Source organism: Trachypithecus francoisi, unplaced genomic scaffold (assembly GCF_009764315.1).
Source record: "Trachypithecus francoisi isolate TF-2019V2 unplaced genomic scaffold, Tfra_2.0 Lachesis_group13, whole genome shotgun sequence".
Taxonomy (NCBI): Eukaryota; Metazoa; Chordata; class Mammalia; order Primates; family Cercopithecidae; genus Trachypithecus; species Trachypithecus francoisi.
In genome coordinates, this window is record NW_022681458.1 from 83,007,975 (window position 1) to 83,027,517 (window position 19,543).

General features: G+C 38.6%; 1 protein-coding gene across 10 annotated transcripts in view; it reads right to left on the reverse strand.

The window, feature by feature from the left end:
• Nucleotides 1-19,543, reverse strand: part of MARCHF7 (membrane associated ring-CH-type finger 7) — a 64,632-nt gene that overhangs the window by 43,653 nt on the left and 1,436 nt on the right. For 9 of the 10 annotated variants that reach the window (XR_004441751.1, XR_004441750.1, XR_004441749.1 and 6 more), the window contains exon 2: nt 4,099-4,265. Coding sequence is in view for 7 of the 10 variants with exons in the window: in XM_033231350.1 (XP_033087241.1) it covers nt 4,099-4,251 (153 nt within the window). In the remaining 3 variants the exon portion in view is untranslated. Of the gene's footprint in view, nt 1-4,098; nt 4,266-18,831; nt 18,874-19,543 lie in introns of all 10 variants that reach the window. The other variant, XM_033231343.1, reaches the window with a different exon arrangement.

Consider the following 19,543-nt stretch of genomic DNA (forward strand, 5'->3'; position numbering starts at 1 on the left):
TCTTAACTAAAAATGGAAGTAAAAAAAGGTTCTATAAAATGTCAAGCACTATATAAGGTGTTCCCATAATAAGTCCATAACACAACTGAAATTGATATATCATGTCCTACCCCTGACCCTCTTTTCTCTGAAGCTTCAGATTTACCAAGTGCCTGAGATAATGGAAGTTTTATGTCTCCAATAGTTGTGAGTTAAAACGCTTTAACAATTTTCTTTTTTTTTTAATGTTGCCTCTGGCCAGGTGCGGTAGCTCATGACTGCAATCCCAGCACTTTCGGAGGGTGAGGCAGGAAGACTGCTTGATCTCCCAAGTTCAAGACCAGCCTGGGCAATATAGTGAGACTTACACTATAAATAAAAACAGACTTACAACAGATAAATAGACTTACAACAGAGAAATAAAATACTGGCCAGGCATGATGGTTCGCATCTACAAAAAATTTAAAAATCAGCACAGTGTGGTGCGCACACCTGTATTCTCAAGCTACTCAGGAGGCTGAGGTGGGAGGACTGCTTAAGCCCGGGAGGCAGAGGCTTCAGTGAGCTGAGATCAGTGCCACTACACTCCAACCTGGGTGAGTGTGAGACCCTGTCTCAAAAACTAAAAAATTTCAAAACGCTCCCTTTGACATTAAGTAGTCTTAACAATGCTAAATAAAACTAAACATACTATACGTAATTTTATATTTGGATAAATTATACTATTCCCTACAGATATTACCTTAAACCAATGTAAAGCCAGGAAATAATAATGGTAACAGTAAGTTAACAATAAAAATAATTATAAATAAAAATAACAATTATAAATAATTATAATTAGTAATACCTGAACCCTTATACTATGTTCTAGGCACTGTTCCAAGTGCTTGACATGTATTCTTTCTTTCAATTAATCTTAACAATATGATGAACAATCTTGTTCATCTTACATCTCACATATAGATGTGGCTGTATGAAGAAACCACTATCACTATCACCATTTTACAGAAGAAAAAACAGATAAATAAAATACTGGCCAGGCAAGATGGCTCACATCTGTAATCCCATCACTTTGGGAGGCTGAGGTGGGAGGATTGCTGGAGGCCAGGAGTTTGAGTCCAGCCTGGGCAGCATAGCAAGATCCCATCTCTACAAGAAAAAATTTTTTTAAAAATTAGCCACATATGTGTGTGTGTTGGGGGAGTGCAGTGGTGCAATCTCAGTTCACTGCAAGCTCCAGCCTCCTGGGTTCATGCCATTCTCCTCTCAGCCTCCTGAGTGGCTGGGACTACAGGCGCCCTCCACCACACCGGGCTAATTTTTTGTATTTTTAGCGGAGACGGGGTTTCACCATGTTGGCCAGGACGGTCTCGATCTCCTGACCTTGTGATCCGCCCGCCTTGGCCTCCCAAAGTGCTGGGATTATAGACGTGAACCACTGTGCCCGGCCAACATTTAAATGGTTTTTTTAAAAAAATGCTGCTATTTGTTTAACATAATAAGAAATTGACTTTTTTTTTTGAGACGGAGTTTCACTCTTGTTGCCCAGGCTGGAGTGCAATGGCACAATCTCGGCTCACCGCAACCTCCACTTCCTGGGTTCAAGTGATTCTCCTGCCTCAGCCTCCTGAGTAGCTAGGACTACAGGCATGTGTCACCACACTCAGCTAACTTTTTAGTAGAGATGGGGTTTCTCCACGCTGGTTAGGCTGGTCTTGAACTCCCGACCTCAGGTGATCCACCCACTGTGGCCTCCCAAAGTGCTGGGATTACAGGTGTGAGCCACCATGCCTGACCAGAAATGGACTTTTTTTTGAATAATCTACAACATTAAGAACAAGTTAGAAGAAACAGTTTGAAACAGTCATATCTTAAGGAGAATGTCAATAAATTTACTAAATATATTCAGGACTTTAGCACCTACACTATTATTATTATTATAACAATTATAAAAAACAAATGCAGCAGTAGCTAACATTTATATAGTGTTTACCATATGCCAGGTACTATTATCATTTAACATACAGCATTGTCATGTAACTGTAACAACTAGATAAAGTAGGTGATACTAAGACAAAAAGATGTCAGCCAGGTGCAGTGGCTCACACCTGCAATCCCAGCACTCTGGGAGGGAAGGATGGGCAGAATGGTTGAGCCCAGGAGTATAAGACCTGCCTGGGCAACATAATGAAACTCCACCTCTTCAAAAAAACACAAAAATTAGCTAGGTATGGTGGCACATGCCTGCAGTCCTAGCTGCTGGGGGAGAGGCTGAGGTGAGAGGATCACTTGAGCCTGGGAGGTCCAGGCTGCAGTGAGTCGTGATTGCACCACTCACTCCAGCCTGGGTAACAGAGTGAGATCCTGTCTCAAAAAAAAGAAACAAATACTCAAAAACAATCACAACAGAAAAAGATGTCAATAGCTAGTAAGTCATGAAACATGACTCCTCTCTAGGCAGTACAGTCTGGTTTCAAAGTTTGTGTTTCTCATTAATAAGCTATATATATTTTTAAAAGTAGACAAAAATTAGCAGACAAAATTTTACGAAGACAATATGGGAAAACACAATTCTGTGCTCTTTATATGTCACCATGATATTTCTATAAAAGGCAAAATATATGATTCTACACCTCTAGGAACCATAAACTTGTCTAGCAGCAGAAAATGTACAATATCAATTGATATTTAAAATGAGACCAGGTTTCACTGAGCTGGAGTTTAAAATAAAACAGAGACCAGGTAAACAGTTCATATAGTCAATTAAGAAATGGGTAGTAGATATGGGCATTTTCTTTTTCTTTTTTTTTTTTTTTTTTTACTTCAGTCTTGCTCTGAATACCTTACAGAATGCTTACTACTGTGTAGGAACATTTTTATGAGACCCTGTCATATATCAGATCTTATAACATATAAATATATGAATACTTAATACAAACAAATTTTCAAAGGATTCTTTTAGATTACCTCAAGATCAGACTTTTGCAAATCAAACATTAATTATAACATTCAGCCAAAAATGCAATGGCTTACATTTGTTACAATGATAAGCCATTTCAAAATCCAAAGAACTAGTCAGGCATGGTGGTGTGTGCCTATAATGTCAGTTACTTAGGAGACTGAGGTGAGAAGATCATTTGAGCCAGAGTTTGAGACCAGTCTCGGCAACATAGCAAGACCCTGTTTCAAACAAAATGAAACGAAAAGCTTGTGCTCCTAACGAAAACTACCTACATAAGAGTAGATGGATATACCAATATAAACTCATTACTCACCATAAAAATCACATTTAAAAATTCATGTAAAAGATTTTTAGCACTTTCATAACAAGATAACCTGTTAATTTAAAAATCACTCAACATTCAAAGCAAAATATTTAGAAGTTGTAATCTCAGAGAAAAACACTTAACATTTGTTATTTCACCACTGCTTTGTGTATATGCAGAGAAAAGTCAGATGAATGAGTGTGATCTTAGAGGAAAAGGAGGTACAGTTTTTGTTCCTCCGACAAAGCCATTCACATTGACCAGTTTAAATTTATACTTAAAATTGATACTTATGTTTATACGTACAAAGTTTTCCAAGTCTTTGGAAAACATTTTTTTTTTTTTTTTTTTTTTTTGAGATCGAGTCTCACACTGTCACCCAGGCTGGAGTGCAGTCTCATGATCTCGACTCACTGCAACCTCCACCTCTGGGTTCAAGCAATCCTCCCACCTCAGCCTCCCAAGTAGCTGGGATTACAGGCGTGTGCCACCACGCCCAGCAAATTTTTTTGTATTTTTAGTCGAGATGGGGTGTCGCCATGTTGGCCAGGCTGGTCTCGAACTCCTGACCTCAAATGATCTGCCAGTCTCGGTCTGCCAAAGTGCTGGGATTACAGGCGTAAGCCATCGTTCCCAGCCCAAAAGTATGGTTTTATATGAGGTTACAATCTGTTATTCATAATGCTGAAGTCCAAAAAGTTTGAAAAATTATTATTCATTTTGCTACATATATATTGGTTTTGATTACAGGATGCCTCAGATCCAGCTACTACATTTTTAAAATACCCTCAAAAGAGTGGCCCTAGGGATTTTGAAAAAGGCTGTATACATATATTCCAAATAAAAATGTTACCTGATATTCAGAATCCAATCTAAATGAAGAGTCTCCTGAGTGATAGGTATCATTTAAACTACTTCCTCTACTTCCAGACATCATCCTAGTGCTTAAGGAGCTGGAGGGTTGAACAGAAATTCTTCTTGGAATCCTTGAAGGTTTAGACTCCATTCTTATAGATTTTTCTGTGAAATGAAAATTTTCATTAATTGCCTTTGGGAAAACATGAAAGCCTTTAATGTTTAATCCTCCTTAATCATTAGCTCAAATAAAAAATTAACTATACAAATTAACCATATCTGACAAGATAAATTGTGAAATGATCACCACTTCTCTTCCACAAAGCAGAAGTTCATCAAAGGTTTTCTACCATCCGTTAAAGGAAGCAAACGAACATGGTAAAAGTGGAATGAAGCACTCTGAGGTCTGTTGTTTCCAAAATCTGGGCTCTTTTCCTTACTCAATTTTGTCTATTACATATTCTACATGAATTTGTTCTTGACTCTCTTGGTATTCTCTAATTTTTGTGTTCAATGCTCATACCTGTCGTACTATTTGCATACCCTTTAACACAATGTTCCCACAAACCTTTGTTTATATGCCTGGAAAGTCTATACATTACCCACCCAATTCTTGGTCATTGGTTTAAACACAAGTACCTTTCTTCTCTGCATATGTTTCTATTTCATACATACTTTTCATACTACTATGTGTTTTAATTTGTTTACCTTTCTATTTCCCTATCTCAGCAATGAATTTTCTAGGTCAGAATCATTTAAAGTATTTTAAAATCACTGCCTGGGATATGAATGAACTTTCTTTTTATTTACCACTCATAGTAGGATCTCTTAATTATAACAAAAATAATAGCAACAGCTGATATTTATTAAATATTATATGCACGGTCTGACAGTAAGGACCTTCTGATTAACTGTTAGTTCACTGAATCTGCAGACCAACCCTGTGAGACAGGTATTATATTATCTCCACTTTATAAATAAGAACACAGGCACTGAGAGTTTAAGTTATTTGTATGTGATCACAGAGCTAATAAAGTGTTTATCGAAATGTTTCCAAAGATTGTTTATGGTACTACTGGAAAATGACACTTTAAGTAAAAAGGTCAATCTATAAATCCACACATACAGTATGATTCTATTAATGCAAATAAAATGAATAAAACTTCTAAGAAAAAAAAACTAAAATGCTAAATTTATTTTGTGGAACTGAGTGCTTTCCACTTTACAGATTAATAATTTCCAACTTTTCCTCACTAAACATTTCTAAACCCAGGACAAAAGTAATGATTACCCATGCCTGATTATTAAATATATATAAATGGAATCATACAATGAGTACTCTTTTGTATCCAGCTTCATTTGCTCAACATTATATTTGTGAAATTCATCTGTGTTGTTGTATGCAGTTTTAAGTTCCCTCTAATTTCTTTACATAGCATTCCACTATATGAATGCACACAATTTATTTTCCCATTCTACCATGAATGTTCGCTATATTGTTTCCATTTGGGAGCTGTAATAGTGCTACTATAAAGACACTACCACTATAATTTAAAAAGCTTTTTTTTTTTCTGAGACAGAGTCTTGCTCTGTTGCCAAGGCTAGAGTGAAGTGGCACGATCTCCGCTCACTCCAAGCTCCACCTCCTGGGTTCATGCCATTCTCCGGCCTCAGCCTCCAGAGGAGCTGGGACTATAGGCACCCGCCAAAACATCTGGCTAATTTTGTGTATTTTTAATAGAGATGGGGTTTCACCATGTTAGCCAGGATGGTCTCGATCTCCTGACTTCGTGATCTGCCCACCTTGGCCTCCCAAGGTGCTGGGATTAGAGGCATGAGCCACCGTGACTGGCCTTAAAAAGATTTTAAAATATTCTGAGGCAAGGATTTACAAGGCCTCTGACTGTATCTCATATAAGTGGAATCATACAATATTTGTCTTTTCATGATTGGCTTATTTCCCTTACCCTAATGTCCTCAAAGTTCATCTATATTGTACCATATGCCAGAATTTCCTTCTTTTTTATGGCTGAACATTATTGCATTGTATGCATAGTATGCATAGTCATGCATCACTCAAGAACAGGAATATATTCTAAGAAATGCATCTTTAGGTGATTTCGTCACTGTGCAAAAATAACAGTGTATATACACAAACCTGAATGGTATACTCTAATACCTGGATTATATGGTATAACCTATTGTTTCTAGACAGCAAATCTGTATAGCATGCGACTGTACTGAATACTGTAGACAACTGTAATACAATGGTATTTATATATCTAAACACAGAAAAGATACATTAAAATAAGAATAGTCAAATCAGAGAGAAAGAAGATTGGTGGTTGGCGGGGGATGGGGAGTTGTTTAATGAGTGTGAAATTTTGGTTTTACAAGATGAAAAGAGTTATGGAGATAGATGTTAGTGATGCTTGCACAACATTATGAATGTATCCAATAATACTGAATTGTACACAAACATGGTTGAGATGGTAAAATTTATGTTCTCTGTATTTTATCACAAAAAAATAACAGATTGGGGGGATGGTGCATGTGGTCAGACAGCAAGCTGTTGAATTAACACCTGTATCTGGAGCAGTAGAACCTCAGATTCTTCCCCAGTTCCATTCCCCTAAAGATAGAATATTTATTCTCTGGAGAATAAAGATTTCCTAGATAACACTCTTGTGTCCTCCACACCTCCCATCTCCCACACACGACGTACAATCATCTCTGCAGGAGTTTAGGCATGGTTCAGTCTAAGGAATAAAAGAAAATTTATACACTCAATATTGAGACCCAAAGACTCTTTCATGGTCCTGTTTCTACAATGCTGTCAGGAGACTAAGGGATTCTACTCTTGGATCACCAAACACCAGTGATAAGATTTCTGAATGTCATTTGAAATGTCTTACTTCAATAGCTAGCCTTTCACTAAACCATTCTATCCTACAGCAAAGGCTGCTAGTCACCAAGAGTTTCTCATCGGGACTTTTAGTGCTTCCCTCTAACTGACAAACATCAAGGACTACCACGTAATCAAGGAAGGCCTCCAATATGAAAGAAAGACCAAAGTATACAATAGTAACAACAAAACTTTAAGATGCTGCAGGGAGAGGAAAATTTGGGGGAAAGGGGTTTATTTCTATCCTCACAGAGCTCAAATAACATTCATTCACTGGGAGGAAATGTTTGCAATCTACCCATCTGACAAAGGGCTAATATCCAGAATCTACAAAGAACTTAAACAAATTTTATAAGAAAAAAATCAAACAACCCCATCAAAAAGTGGGCAAAGGATATGAACAGACACTTCTCAAAAGAAGACATTTATGCAGCCAAGAGACACATGAAAAAATGCTCATCATCACTGGTCATTAGAGAAATGCAAATCAAAACCATAATGAGATACCATCTCACACCAGTTAGAATGGTGATCATTATAAAGGCAGGAAACAACAGGTGTTGGAGAGGATGTGGAGAAATAGGAACACTTTTACACTGTTAGTGGGACTGTAAATTAGTTCAACCATTGTAGAAGACACTGTGGCAACTCCTCAAGGATCTAGAACTGGAAATACCATTTGGCCCAGTCATCCCATTATGCAAAGGATTAGACCCAAAGGATTATAAATCATGCTACTATAAAGACACATGCACAAGTATGTTTATTGCTGCACTATTCACGATAGCAAAGACTTGGAATCAACCCAAATGTCCATCAATGATAGACTGCATTAAGAAAATGTGGCACACAAACACCAAGGAATACTATGCGGCCATAAAAAAGGATGAGTTCATGTACTTTGTAGGGACATGGATGAAGCTGGAAACCATCATTCTGAGCAAACTGTTGCAAGGACAGAAAACCAAACACCGTATGTTCTCACTCACAGGTGGGAATTGAACAATGAGAACACTTGGACACAGGGCGGGGCCTGTCATAGGGTGGGGGGAGGGGGGAAGGATGGCATTAAGAGAAATACCTATTGTAAATGACAAGTTAATGGGTGCAGCACACCAACATGGCACATGTATACATATGTAACAAATCTGCAAGTTGTGCACATGTACCCTAGAACTTAAAGTATATAAAAAAATTCATTCATAAAATAAGAAAAGGATGGGCGAGAATACAAAGACAGCATAATCAAGAGCTTATGGAAATTCAAAATGCCATATACTTGTTAAAATGAGATACACTGAAATAAATTCAACGTAAGGATTGGGAGTAAGTTGCAGAAACCTCCTGGAAAGCAGAACTAAAACAAATAGCAAATGTAACATGAAAATAATTATCCAGAGAGTTATCATTTGACTGTGGTTACAGAAAAAGGAAATATAGAGAGAATTACCAAATAAACTTTTCTAGAAACGAAGAACAGAACTCTCCAAATTGAAAGGGCTCAAGACTACGTAAGAAAAAAGACCAACACTAAGCACAATATATCACCGTGAAACTGCAGAAACCAGAAGTAATGGAAAGATCCTGTAAGTTACTAGAATGGAAAAAATGGGTCACATACAAAGAGAATGTAATCAGAATGGCTTAACAGCAACAATAAAGACAAGACAATGAAATAATGCTTATAATACTGAGAAAAATGTTTAGCCTTGAATTCCAATCTAGCAAGTAAATTTGAGGTGGAGAACAGAACATGTTTTCAGACATGGAAGGTCTCAACAAAACAAAACGACCAAAAACACAACCAGATGAAGCTAAATGAAAAGCATGTCCTAGAAATAAGGGAGTGTGAGGCAGGAAATAACAAGATATGAAACCCAGGAAGCAGCAATAAAGGGGAAGTTAAGGAAGATGGTATGCAGAAAGCATGGGAAGCAAACAATTCAGACTGGAGCAGGACCTCAGGTAGCAGAAGTTCTAACAACAAAAAAAAGCATCACATGGAAACTATATCTCATTGGCATGTGGTAGAGATGATGGTATAGCTGGAAAACACAGTGTGTATATAGAACAGAAGGCAATTTTAAGAATTAATTTTTTAACTTGGAAAAACTTAGCTGTTCATGAAAGAAGGCATGATTGTATTAGGTGAGCTCTTTAATATTTACATACTCATAATAATGTAAATACAGACTACTGAATCAATTTGTTACATATTGTGAGATGGAAGTGGGCAGTGGGAAATAAGAATGATAGAAAACAATGAAAAACCATGAAATAACCATATAAGCACCCTGTTTAGAAAAATGAAAGTACATAAGTCCTAAAAGAAATAGTAAATACTAGAGGGGCACTGCCTTTGCAAAGTGGGACTAGAGATGGGGTAAAGGGTAAGGAAAAGGACTGCTCTTTTCCTTAGAAGCAGGATGACCATATTTCCCTATTTGCCCAGAACAGTCCTAGTTTATGTGCTGAAAAATTCTAATTTATGCTTATTATCCCAGAAAAATTATTAATAGTGCCTATGCTGTCTCTTAAAAGTGGCCTCATTTGGATGATAAAGCTTATGGTCACCTAAATTATAAATCTTTTCTACCATCAGCTTTTTACAAACTGTATACGTATTTGGTAAGTCGATACAAAATACTTCATTAAAAAGAGGTAAATCCTGAACTGGAAATTTAAAAAGGCATTCATTAGGAGAAAGAATATTAATGGTTAAACACTGACAATGCAAAAGCCCATGAACAATTTAACAAGTAGCAGATGTGGTATTTTATCAAGGTAGCTAAGAAGACACTAAAGGTATATGCAATCTGAGAATTTTGGGAAAAAAATGCTTTTTAAAAGACATATGCCAATATTAAGTTCTACGACAATAGTGCTTCCTAATAATACCTCTCATAGTTTACGCTGCCTACATTTATACCCAGTTCTTACTTGTAGAACTAAACTAACCTAGTAGGAAATCTGCTTAAAACAAACCTCCTTGGGAGAAGGCAAAGAGGCAGAGTCCTCTGAGAGAGATAATTTGATATTGTATGAAACTATTTTTGGCAACTCCTCCACATAAATTGATTGAATTTTGACAATGTAGGTGTTACATGAAAACTTACGTAATTTGGTTGCATAAGTTGTAGGTCAAAAGCACAAAATATAGTGAAAAACAAAAATGTGCAGTCCTTGAGAAACTTCTATCGAATCACTTAGAAGGTTCTAAGATGCATCTTTTTAAGTTCATTCATTCATTTAACCAAGTTCTTTGGATACTCATGCACTACGCACGGTAATTAATACTCAACAAGCGAATGAGGTAGGGGGACAACACTAAACATTCTGTAAAGAAACTGTAGTCTAACAGGGAACAAACTACACAAATAATCACATAACTCCAATAGTTCTAAGTGCTACAAAGGAAAAGGTATATAGGCTGGGCGTGGTGGCTCACAACTGTAATCTCAGCACTTCGGGAGGCTGAGGTGGATCACTTGAGGCCAGGAGTTCGAGACCAGCCTGGCAAACACAGTGAAATCCTGTCTCTACTAAAATTACAAAAGTTAGCCAGGTGTGGTGGCACACGCCTGTGATCCCAGCTACTCAGGAAGCTGAGGCACAAGAATCACTTGAAGCCGGGAGGTAGAGGCTGCAGTGAGCTAACATCAGGCCACTGCACACCAGCCTGGGCAACAGAGAAAGACTGTCTCAAAAACAAAAAACGAAGAAAAAGGTATAAGCAAGAGCAGACCAGTGGAAAGAGGCATTTGAAGCTTAATGTTTTAAACCAAGACTTAAAGACAGTGCAAAAAAAGTTCACACGTACAATCTTTCTTCAATAGTCAATGAAATGGTCTTTTCCTTCTGTCACTATATCATGCTTTTTAAAATTCAGATTTCATTTCAGAGCTGGACAGTTAGGCTATCTTTCTGTCTGGTAATAAGAAACTTATGACCAGGGCTGATTTTGTAGGTGTGGGCTCTGAGCTTCATTAAAAGTTTTGCAACTGCCATAGTGAAGTACGCCTCACTGAAGTCCCAGTCATGATAGATCCACTAGAATTTTATGCTCATGTTCCTCATTAACAAGTCTATGACTGAGGAATGCGAGGCACTGACAAGAGGCTACGCTTTCTATTCTCCAGAATTGGTACTGAGTGTGTAAGGAATGTAATTAGCTACAAAGCCACAAAAAAAACATATGATTAGTATTTGAGATTTTTCACTTATTGAACTTTTTGACTTGTGAGATGAAAGTTTCTGGATGAAGACTCTCTGAAGCTGATAATGCAGCTGCTAGTTTACCTAATAAGACATACTTTTACTCTGTTAAGTATGCCTTCACCTTAAGGCATTTTAATAGTGGTTGACACAGCAACAAGAATAAAAAACCTGTATTCATACCAATTCAACAATTTATGTAGTCCCTCTGTATCTCACAAACCTGTGGGCTTGCTTTAGCTATGAAAAAAATGAACTGTTTTTTTAATGGGTGACTCCATTCCTCTGGGCATCCTAAGAAACTGAAGAGATCCAGGACATAAACAAGGTAAGGACTCTTAACAGGTCACCTCCTCACAATAAGGTGGACTCCAAAAGACCACAACCTCAGATTAAGAGTTAAGCTATTAGGCCAGGTGCAGTGGCTCATGCCTGTAATCCCAGCACTTTGGGAGGCCGAGGAGGGCAGATCACAAGGTCAGGAGTTTGAGACCAGCCTGGCCAATGTGGCGAAACCGTCTCTAACAAAAATACAAAAAAAAAAAAAAAAAAAAAAAAAGCTGTGCGTGGTGGCTCGCACCTGTAATATCAGCTAATCCAGAGACTAAGGCGGGAGAACTGCTTGAATTTGGGAGGCAGAGGTTGCAGTGAGCCAAGCTCATGCCACTGTACCTCAGCCTGAGCAACACAGCAGGACTCCGTCTTGAGGGGTGGGGGAAAGCTTTAAGCTATTAATAGAAGTAAACCAGCTCTTGTGCAGATTTGCAGCCCAAGTTAATGTTGCCTGCTTGGTAAATGGAAGTTCAAATCCTGAATTTGGTTTAAGGTGGTCCCAATTCAGTAATCCACCAGGAACATGGCAGAAGCCAACATAAATCTTGCTAAAGGAATATGCCTTCATGCTAACTTTGAAATTATTTCTACAAGTAATTTTTCAAGTATAACGAACAAGGGATAACTAAGTATACAGGAAAATAAGATACCACAAACAAGGTCTTTGAGACACAAGATGATAGAAAAAAAATGGAGTAGCAAAACATCAACTCAAGCATTTTAGATAGATTATAAAACTATGCTTTGTTTAAATAAAGAGAAGTTTGAAAAATACAGGCAAGCAACAGGAAACCACAATAAGAGCACTTTTTAACAAATATACAATAGCCATAATATAAACAACACTACGAGGATAAGACACCCAAAATGGAAGACATTATGTAAGATAATTGGCCTTGACTCTTCAGAAATCCTCCATGGCTGGGTGTGGTGGCTCATGCCTGTAATCCCAGCACTTTGGGAGGCGAGGCAGGAGGATCACGAAGTCATGAGTTCAAGATCAGCCTGGCCAATATGGTGAAACTCCATCTCTACTCAGAATACAAAAATTAGCGGGGCATAGTGTCAGGTGCCTGTAATCCTAGCTACCTGGGAGGCTGAGGCAGGAGAATCGCCTGAATCCAGGAGGCGGAAGTTGCAGTGAGCCAAGATCACACCACTGCACTCCAGCCTGGGCAACAGAGCAAGACTCTGTCTTGGGTTGGGGCGGGGGGAACTCCGCCAATATTCTTGGCCTCATACTAAGCACTAGGCAGTGGCAGTCCACTACTGGAATACTCTGAGGGTAAATAAAGCAATAATAAAGCTCATACCCATCTCAACTATAGACAAAACAAAGTCAACCCATCATACTGATGCCCCAACAGAAGTAGAATATGCCCATATCAATGCATAAATATTATTTATCTCAGTCTCTAATCTGTTCTTAGTTTAGCACTTAGTCAAAACTTGTACGATGCACAAAAATGCAAGGAAGAAAAAAATCAATCCATTACCAAGAGATAAAATGGCAGAAGCAGACCAAGATTCGGCCCTAATGTCAACAAATGAGCAAACTGATGGGCTTAACAGAAGACTAGGTAAAACTGAAAAACTGGGGGAGGAGGAAATAAGCTAGAAAAAAAAAATCCCCTCAAACGCAATTAGTATTAGGATTATTAAAGGAAGAGACATGTTGGCTCCACGGGTGAGGACCCAAAGTCATGGAAATGGATAAAAGGCAGATTCAATACATACTTCTTAAGTCAGAAAGGATTTACCTAACAACTGGCAAAGGAGGGAATTATTTATAATACTGATGAAGAACGAACATTTTACTGTTTTTCTTTCAGGGGGTTGGGAGGGGGTGGGGTGTGGGGGGGTGGTCAACGAAGCACACCAAGATTAGTTGGTTTTAAAGAATGAGCTGTCTGGCCGGTTGTGGTGCCTTCCAGCACTGTGGGAGGCCAGGGCAGGATTGTTTGAGGCCAGGAGTTCAAGACCAGCCTGGGTAACATATTGAGACCCCGTCTCCACAAAAAATATTTTTAAAAAAGAATAAGCAGACCAGCCTGGCCAACATGGTGAAACCCCGTCTCTACTAAAAATACAAAAAAAAAATTAGCCGGGTGGTAGTGGTGCACGCCTGTAATCCCAGCTACTCGGGAACTGAGGCAGGAGAATTGCTTGAGTCTGGGGAGGTGAAGGTTGTAGTGAACGGAGATCACGCCACTGCACTCAGAGTAAGACACTATCTCAAAATAATAATAATAATAAGCAATCAATCAGAAGTGCCCAGAAGGTCCAGGAGAATGCTGGAAATAAAGTTTTGAAAACATGAGGGCAGTGTGGCTGACAGTCAATTTTTCAGTTACATACACTGATTTATTTACTTTTTTCCAGATATATATGCTACCTGCTTGCCTTCTACTTGTACTGTACCTTCTATTTGGCACTCTTCCCACCAACTTATCTCTAGTAGAATTTGGGGTACTATGAAAAAGTAAACTGAAAACCTTCAGGCAGTTCAAGAAAATATTAGGAGGAAAGGAGTTCTACCAATTACCCTACTTAAGATTAAAGTTTTCTCTGACCACAACCACAAGCTGCCTACCAGGTAGAGCTTGGATTTTTAGTTTACCAAATTTGGAAAGCTGTGAATTCCTAAAAGCAGTACAATGTCCAAAAGTTTTTCTTTGATTCTGCTTATGAAGATTTTTCTGAAGTATTATGTGTCCCCTTCCATTATGCTACAGATCACTATGTCCCATTATTACAATAATGGCCTTGTTCAGATATCTGTCAAGAGTCACATAGTAGTCATAAAATAACCAGCCTAACAAAAATGCCTCAGCCGTATTAACACATGCTACCTCCCACACCTAAAAGTCTTTTACTGTATGTTAATGTATTAACAAATATGTATTTAATATATTAATAAAATTCGTATCACATTTTTTTCCAAAATAGAAAACTGAGGCTAGGCTAGGCAGGAAATAAGTTAATCTTTGCCTAATTTTTGTACATCAGCCAATTTCTATTTGTAGAAATATGCTAGTTGAGTGGAAGCTTTAAAGTCTGCCCCTCACTTGGTATGCTTGGGTATGACTCTAGGTATAAACAAATGCTTAATTTCCTCACCTATAAAATGGTGATAATGATAGTATCAACTTCACAGGTATATTGTGAGGTTTGCTGGCACACAGAATGTGTTCAGCAAATACTAACTATTATTAACCAATACCATCAGTGTGAAGGTTTTCATATGAACAGCTCAGTAGAAATTTTGTTGGCTTTTTCATTATTTGAAATTTGTTTTTAACACATAGTAAAACATCTTTCAAAGTCATTCAGATTTACGTACAGGATATTCACTGCAGGGTAAAGAAACCTATACAGGATTACTTATATTAAGTATATGTATTAAACAATTGGAAAGAAATAGCCATTTTTATCATTTTACTGTTATCTCGGGTGATGGCATTATTGATGTGTTTTTTCTTCTTTACACTCAGTTTTCAAAAAATTTCTTTAATGTACTTTGTTAATTGAGGGCAACAATTATTTGCCAGAGGAAAAGGCATTTTTTAAATAACTTGTATTACATAAGTTCTTTTTTTTTTTTGAGATGGAGTCTCGCTCTGTGGCCCAGGCTGGAGTGCAGTGGCCGGATCTCAGCTCACTGCAAGCTCCGCCTCCCGGGTTTACACCATTCTCCTGCCTCAGCTTCCTGAGTAGCTGGGACTACAGGCGCCCGCCACCTCGCCCGGCTAGTTTTTTGTATTTTTTAGTAGAGACGGGGTTTCACCTTGTTAGCCAGGATGGTCTCGATCTCCTGACCTCGTGATCCGCCCGTCTCGGCCTCCCAAAGTGCTGGGATTACAGGCTTGAGCCACTGCGCCCGGCCGTATTACATAAGTTCTAAGGAGAAGAATTCCCATTCTAACTTGCTGGTTTACAGCCTTAGTAGCTACATATCACAAAGTAGTAAATACTAAGTAATACTCTTAGTAAAGACTAAGTGAAAGATAAAGTTAAAATACCTCACAAAACGAAGTTCAGATTACCTGAGTATGACTTCAAATTTTTATCATGAAAAATTTTAAACATACACAAATAATGAGCTTCCATGTACCAATCTAGTCTTCAACTATTATCCACATTCAACCTCTCTAACCTATTTTACCAACCACTCTATTTTTTTTTTTTTTTTTTGAGACAGAGTCTTGCTGTGTCGCCCAGGCTGGAGTGCAGTGGCGCAATCTCGGCTCACTGCAAGCTCCGCCTCCCGGGTTCCGGCCATTCTCCCGCCTCAGCCTCCGAGTAGCTGGGACTACAGGCACCCGCCACCTCGCCCGGCTAGTTTTTTGTATTTTTAGTAGAGACGGGGTTTCACCGTGTTAGCCAGGAGGGTCTCGATCTCCTGACCTCGTGATCCACCCGCCTCGGCCTCCCAAAGTGCTGGGATTACAGGCTTGAGCCACCGCGCCCGGCCACTCTATTATTTTAAAGCAATCCCAAGCATGACATTTTTGAGGCTATCTATTCTTATAGTGTTCTAAAGAACCTATGGTAAATTACAAAATATGGCTACAAATTTCCCCCATCCTAGTATTAGCCCCCTTTGTAATGCAATGTTGCTGCTCTGCCTAGGATGAGGCAGTCTTACTTTCCCACCCCAGTCTTGCGTGACTAAGAGAATGGATTGTGACACTGTAAGATTTGCAAATTTGTAAGAGGTCTTACAAGCTTCCTTTAGAATGCTGTCCCAAGACTCCTGTGTCATAAACGATCACATAGAGCAAGGCCTGTATGTCCACCAACACTAGCTGCCAAATATGAATGATGCCATCTTGGACCTCCCCGCCTGTGAAATCCTCCAGCTGAATGCTGGTACATGAGGAGCAAACCCCGGTGAAATCAGTAGAACTGCCCAACAGGCACCTAGAACTGTAAAAACCAGTTGTTTCAACTGTAAAAACCTAGTTTCAAAAACTAGGTTTTGAGGTGGTTTGTTATGCAGCCATAGAGCAAAGCTTCATAACTTACCCTTATTTTCTACTGTTACCATACTATTATCTTATGCCGGCAGTCTCTGTAAACTCTGATTTTAATTGAGTCTAACTGGGGAATTATCTTAAATATCCAAGGAAGATTATAGGTATTGAATTACTAAAAGTACACCACTACTATAGGATAAACTCATGGCACAAAGGCCAGAGTAACCACACAAAATACCAATGTAATCTTTCTTTCTTTCTTTTTGGAGACAGGGTCTCACTCTGTTGCCCAGGCCAGAGTGCAGTGGTGCAATCACTGCAGCCTCGACCTCCTGGGTTCAAGTGATGCTCCCACCTCAGCCTCCTGAGTAGCCTGGACTACAGGCACGCACCACCATACCCAGCTAGTTTTTGTATTGTTTTTTACTAGAGACAAGGTTTCCCCATGTTGCCCAGACTGGTCTTGAACTCCTGAGCTCAAGCAATCTGCCTGTCTCGGCCTCCCAAAGTGCTGGGGTTACAGGAGTGAACTACCATGCCCAGCCCCAATGCAGTATTTCAAGAGTCTTGCAGAAATACAAACGCACAGTTATAATTTCATTATTTACATATACTTTGCATATCCTTTTCTTAAAAAAAAAATTTGCTTCTAAGGAATTTTTTTTTTTCTTAGTGGGAAATCATAGTAAATATGGAGACTTGGAAGCTAAGGGTGGGTCAATGAGGGAATCACTTTGAAAGTATACATTTTGGGCCTTAAAATGAAAAAGTGTCTCTTAATTTTTAGCTGACAAATATTTAAAACGCAAAAATATGGTATGCCCAAATCTTAAAAAATTAGAAAAAACTTTAACATCCCATGAGAAAATATGACTATGATGTTAAGTCTACACTACACCACTTTAAAAGACAAACTGTTCTCCTTGAAGTGAATTTAATCTCTAAGCATCAAGTTTCGATCTTCCCTCACTGAGTGGAAACCATTTTAGGGTTCCTTCTACAAAGTGTGAAACATCACACTAATGTACGATGATCATAATGGAAAGATAACTACTTTTAAGGTTCAAAACTTGCCTTCTTTCTAAGCTGTTGACAAAAATGGGTGTAGAGCAGCAAGCAGGCAATTTTAAAACCAGGTGTTCGACTTACCTAGTCTAACCAGTAGAGTCAGAGAAATATATTTGAGGGCAGGAAAAACCAGCTCTGACCATGTAAGTTCATGCCAGGGCAGAAAAACTGAAAATTAAAATTAATGAAAATTAAACCCTGGCATGCTGTTACTCACACTCAGGCCTGTAATCACAGCACTTTGGGAGGCTGAGGTGAGAGGATTCCTTGAGCTAAGGAGTTGGAGACTAGCCTGGGAAACATGGTGAAATCCTGTCTCTATAAAAAAATATAAAAATTAGTCAGACATGGTGGCGCGACCAGCTACCTAGGAGACTGAGGTGGGAGAACTGCTTGAGTTTGGGAGACTGGGGCTGCAGCAGCCTGAGAAACAGAGTGAGACCCTGCCACAAAAAAATAAAATAAAACTATTAACCCCACCCAACCTAAACTCTCAAATTATAATTTCATCCTCCCCAATCTCAGACTTTTTGGCTTATCCTATTATTAGGAAATACTGTATATTAAGATAAACTTTTTTTTACAGCAATTGAATTCTGCTTTGGTGAATTCAAGTAATCTTAGTATGAACTTAAAATCCAATTCCTTTTAAATTGTAATCATTCTAATATGATCAGTTGATTCACTTATTTAACAGTTAAAAGCTTCGTTAATTTAATTTGTTTAAAAGTGAAGTCTAATGCAACACCACGCATTTCATTCATGCATGTCCCACTGTTCTTTATTACTGGCACTTAATTATCTGTGGTAACAGAAGGATGTATCAGCAAAGATCACCTAAAAATATTTTTATTTTGTTAAGGAACACAATAGCTCTCCATTCCACAGCATAGAGCACTAACATTATTTTTATTTTTTAAGACAGGGTCTCACTCTGCGGTGCAGGCTGGAGTGCAGTGGAGCTGTATCATACTTCACTGCAGTCTCTCCAACTCGTGAGCTCAAATGATGGTCCTGCCTCAGCAGCCCAAGCAGCTAGTAGTAGCAGTGTGCACCACTACACCCGCAGAGATGGGGTCTTTGTGGCCTGGCTGGTCTCAAACTCCTGGCTTTAAGCGATCCTCCCACCTTGGCCTCCCAAAATGATGGGATTACAGGAGTGAGCCACCACACCCAGACACTAATTTCCTAGTACAGTACAGAAAGTCTTTTATGTCAGGCTCTAACTTACCATTCAATGTATGTTTCAGCTACAGGAACAAATCATGAGTTCCTAAAACAAACCATAATATCATGACTTTGCACAGTTTCTTTATCAAAGTCCTGGTGATCCTTCACATCTTAGTTCAAACAATAAATAAACCCTGTAAACTTTCCAAGAGTAAGCACCCCTCCCCTATGCTCCCATAGAATTACTGTACAGTCATACTAAGATAATAATAGCTGTTTATACATTAGTCTGATGACTAAACAGTGAGTTGTGGAGGGCAGATGCCATATCAAGCTCATTCTTGTAACGTGAAGCTCTCCATAATTTGTAATTTGACTACAACAAATTACAAATTATCCAAAAATGTTTAAAGATATTTGACAGATTTTGCATTATAAAATTATTTTCCAACAATAAAATGTCCAAATGTAGACAATTCTTAAACATAAAGCAGATAAAGAGTTGTGTAAGGTGGGTATGGAGCGGACTAAAAATTGGCTACATGAGAGTCATGGATGACTTCTGTGTCCAGTTTGTTACCTGACACCTTCATGTAGAACATAATCTGGGCATCCTCGTGCTTTATCTGGGAAAATAAGCCCTCTTCCAAGGTGGCAGAAAAAAGAAATCATTTGTACTTGAATAAGTAGGAATTCTTATTCAAGACACCTGACCCAGCACGAAACTGGAAAAAAACCAAGATTAGTATTATGTTCCCCCAGTGACTGCTCCA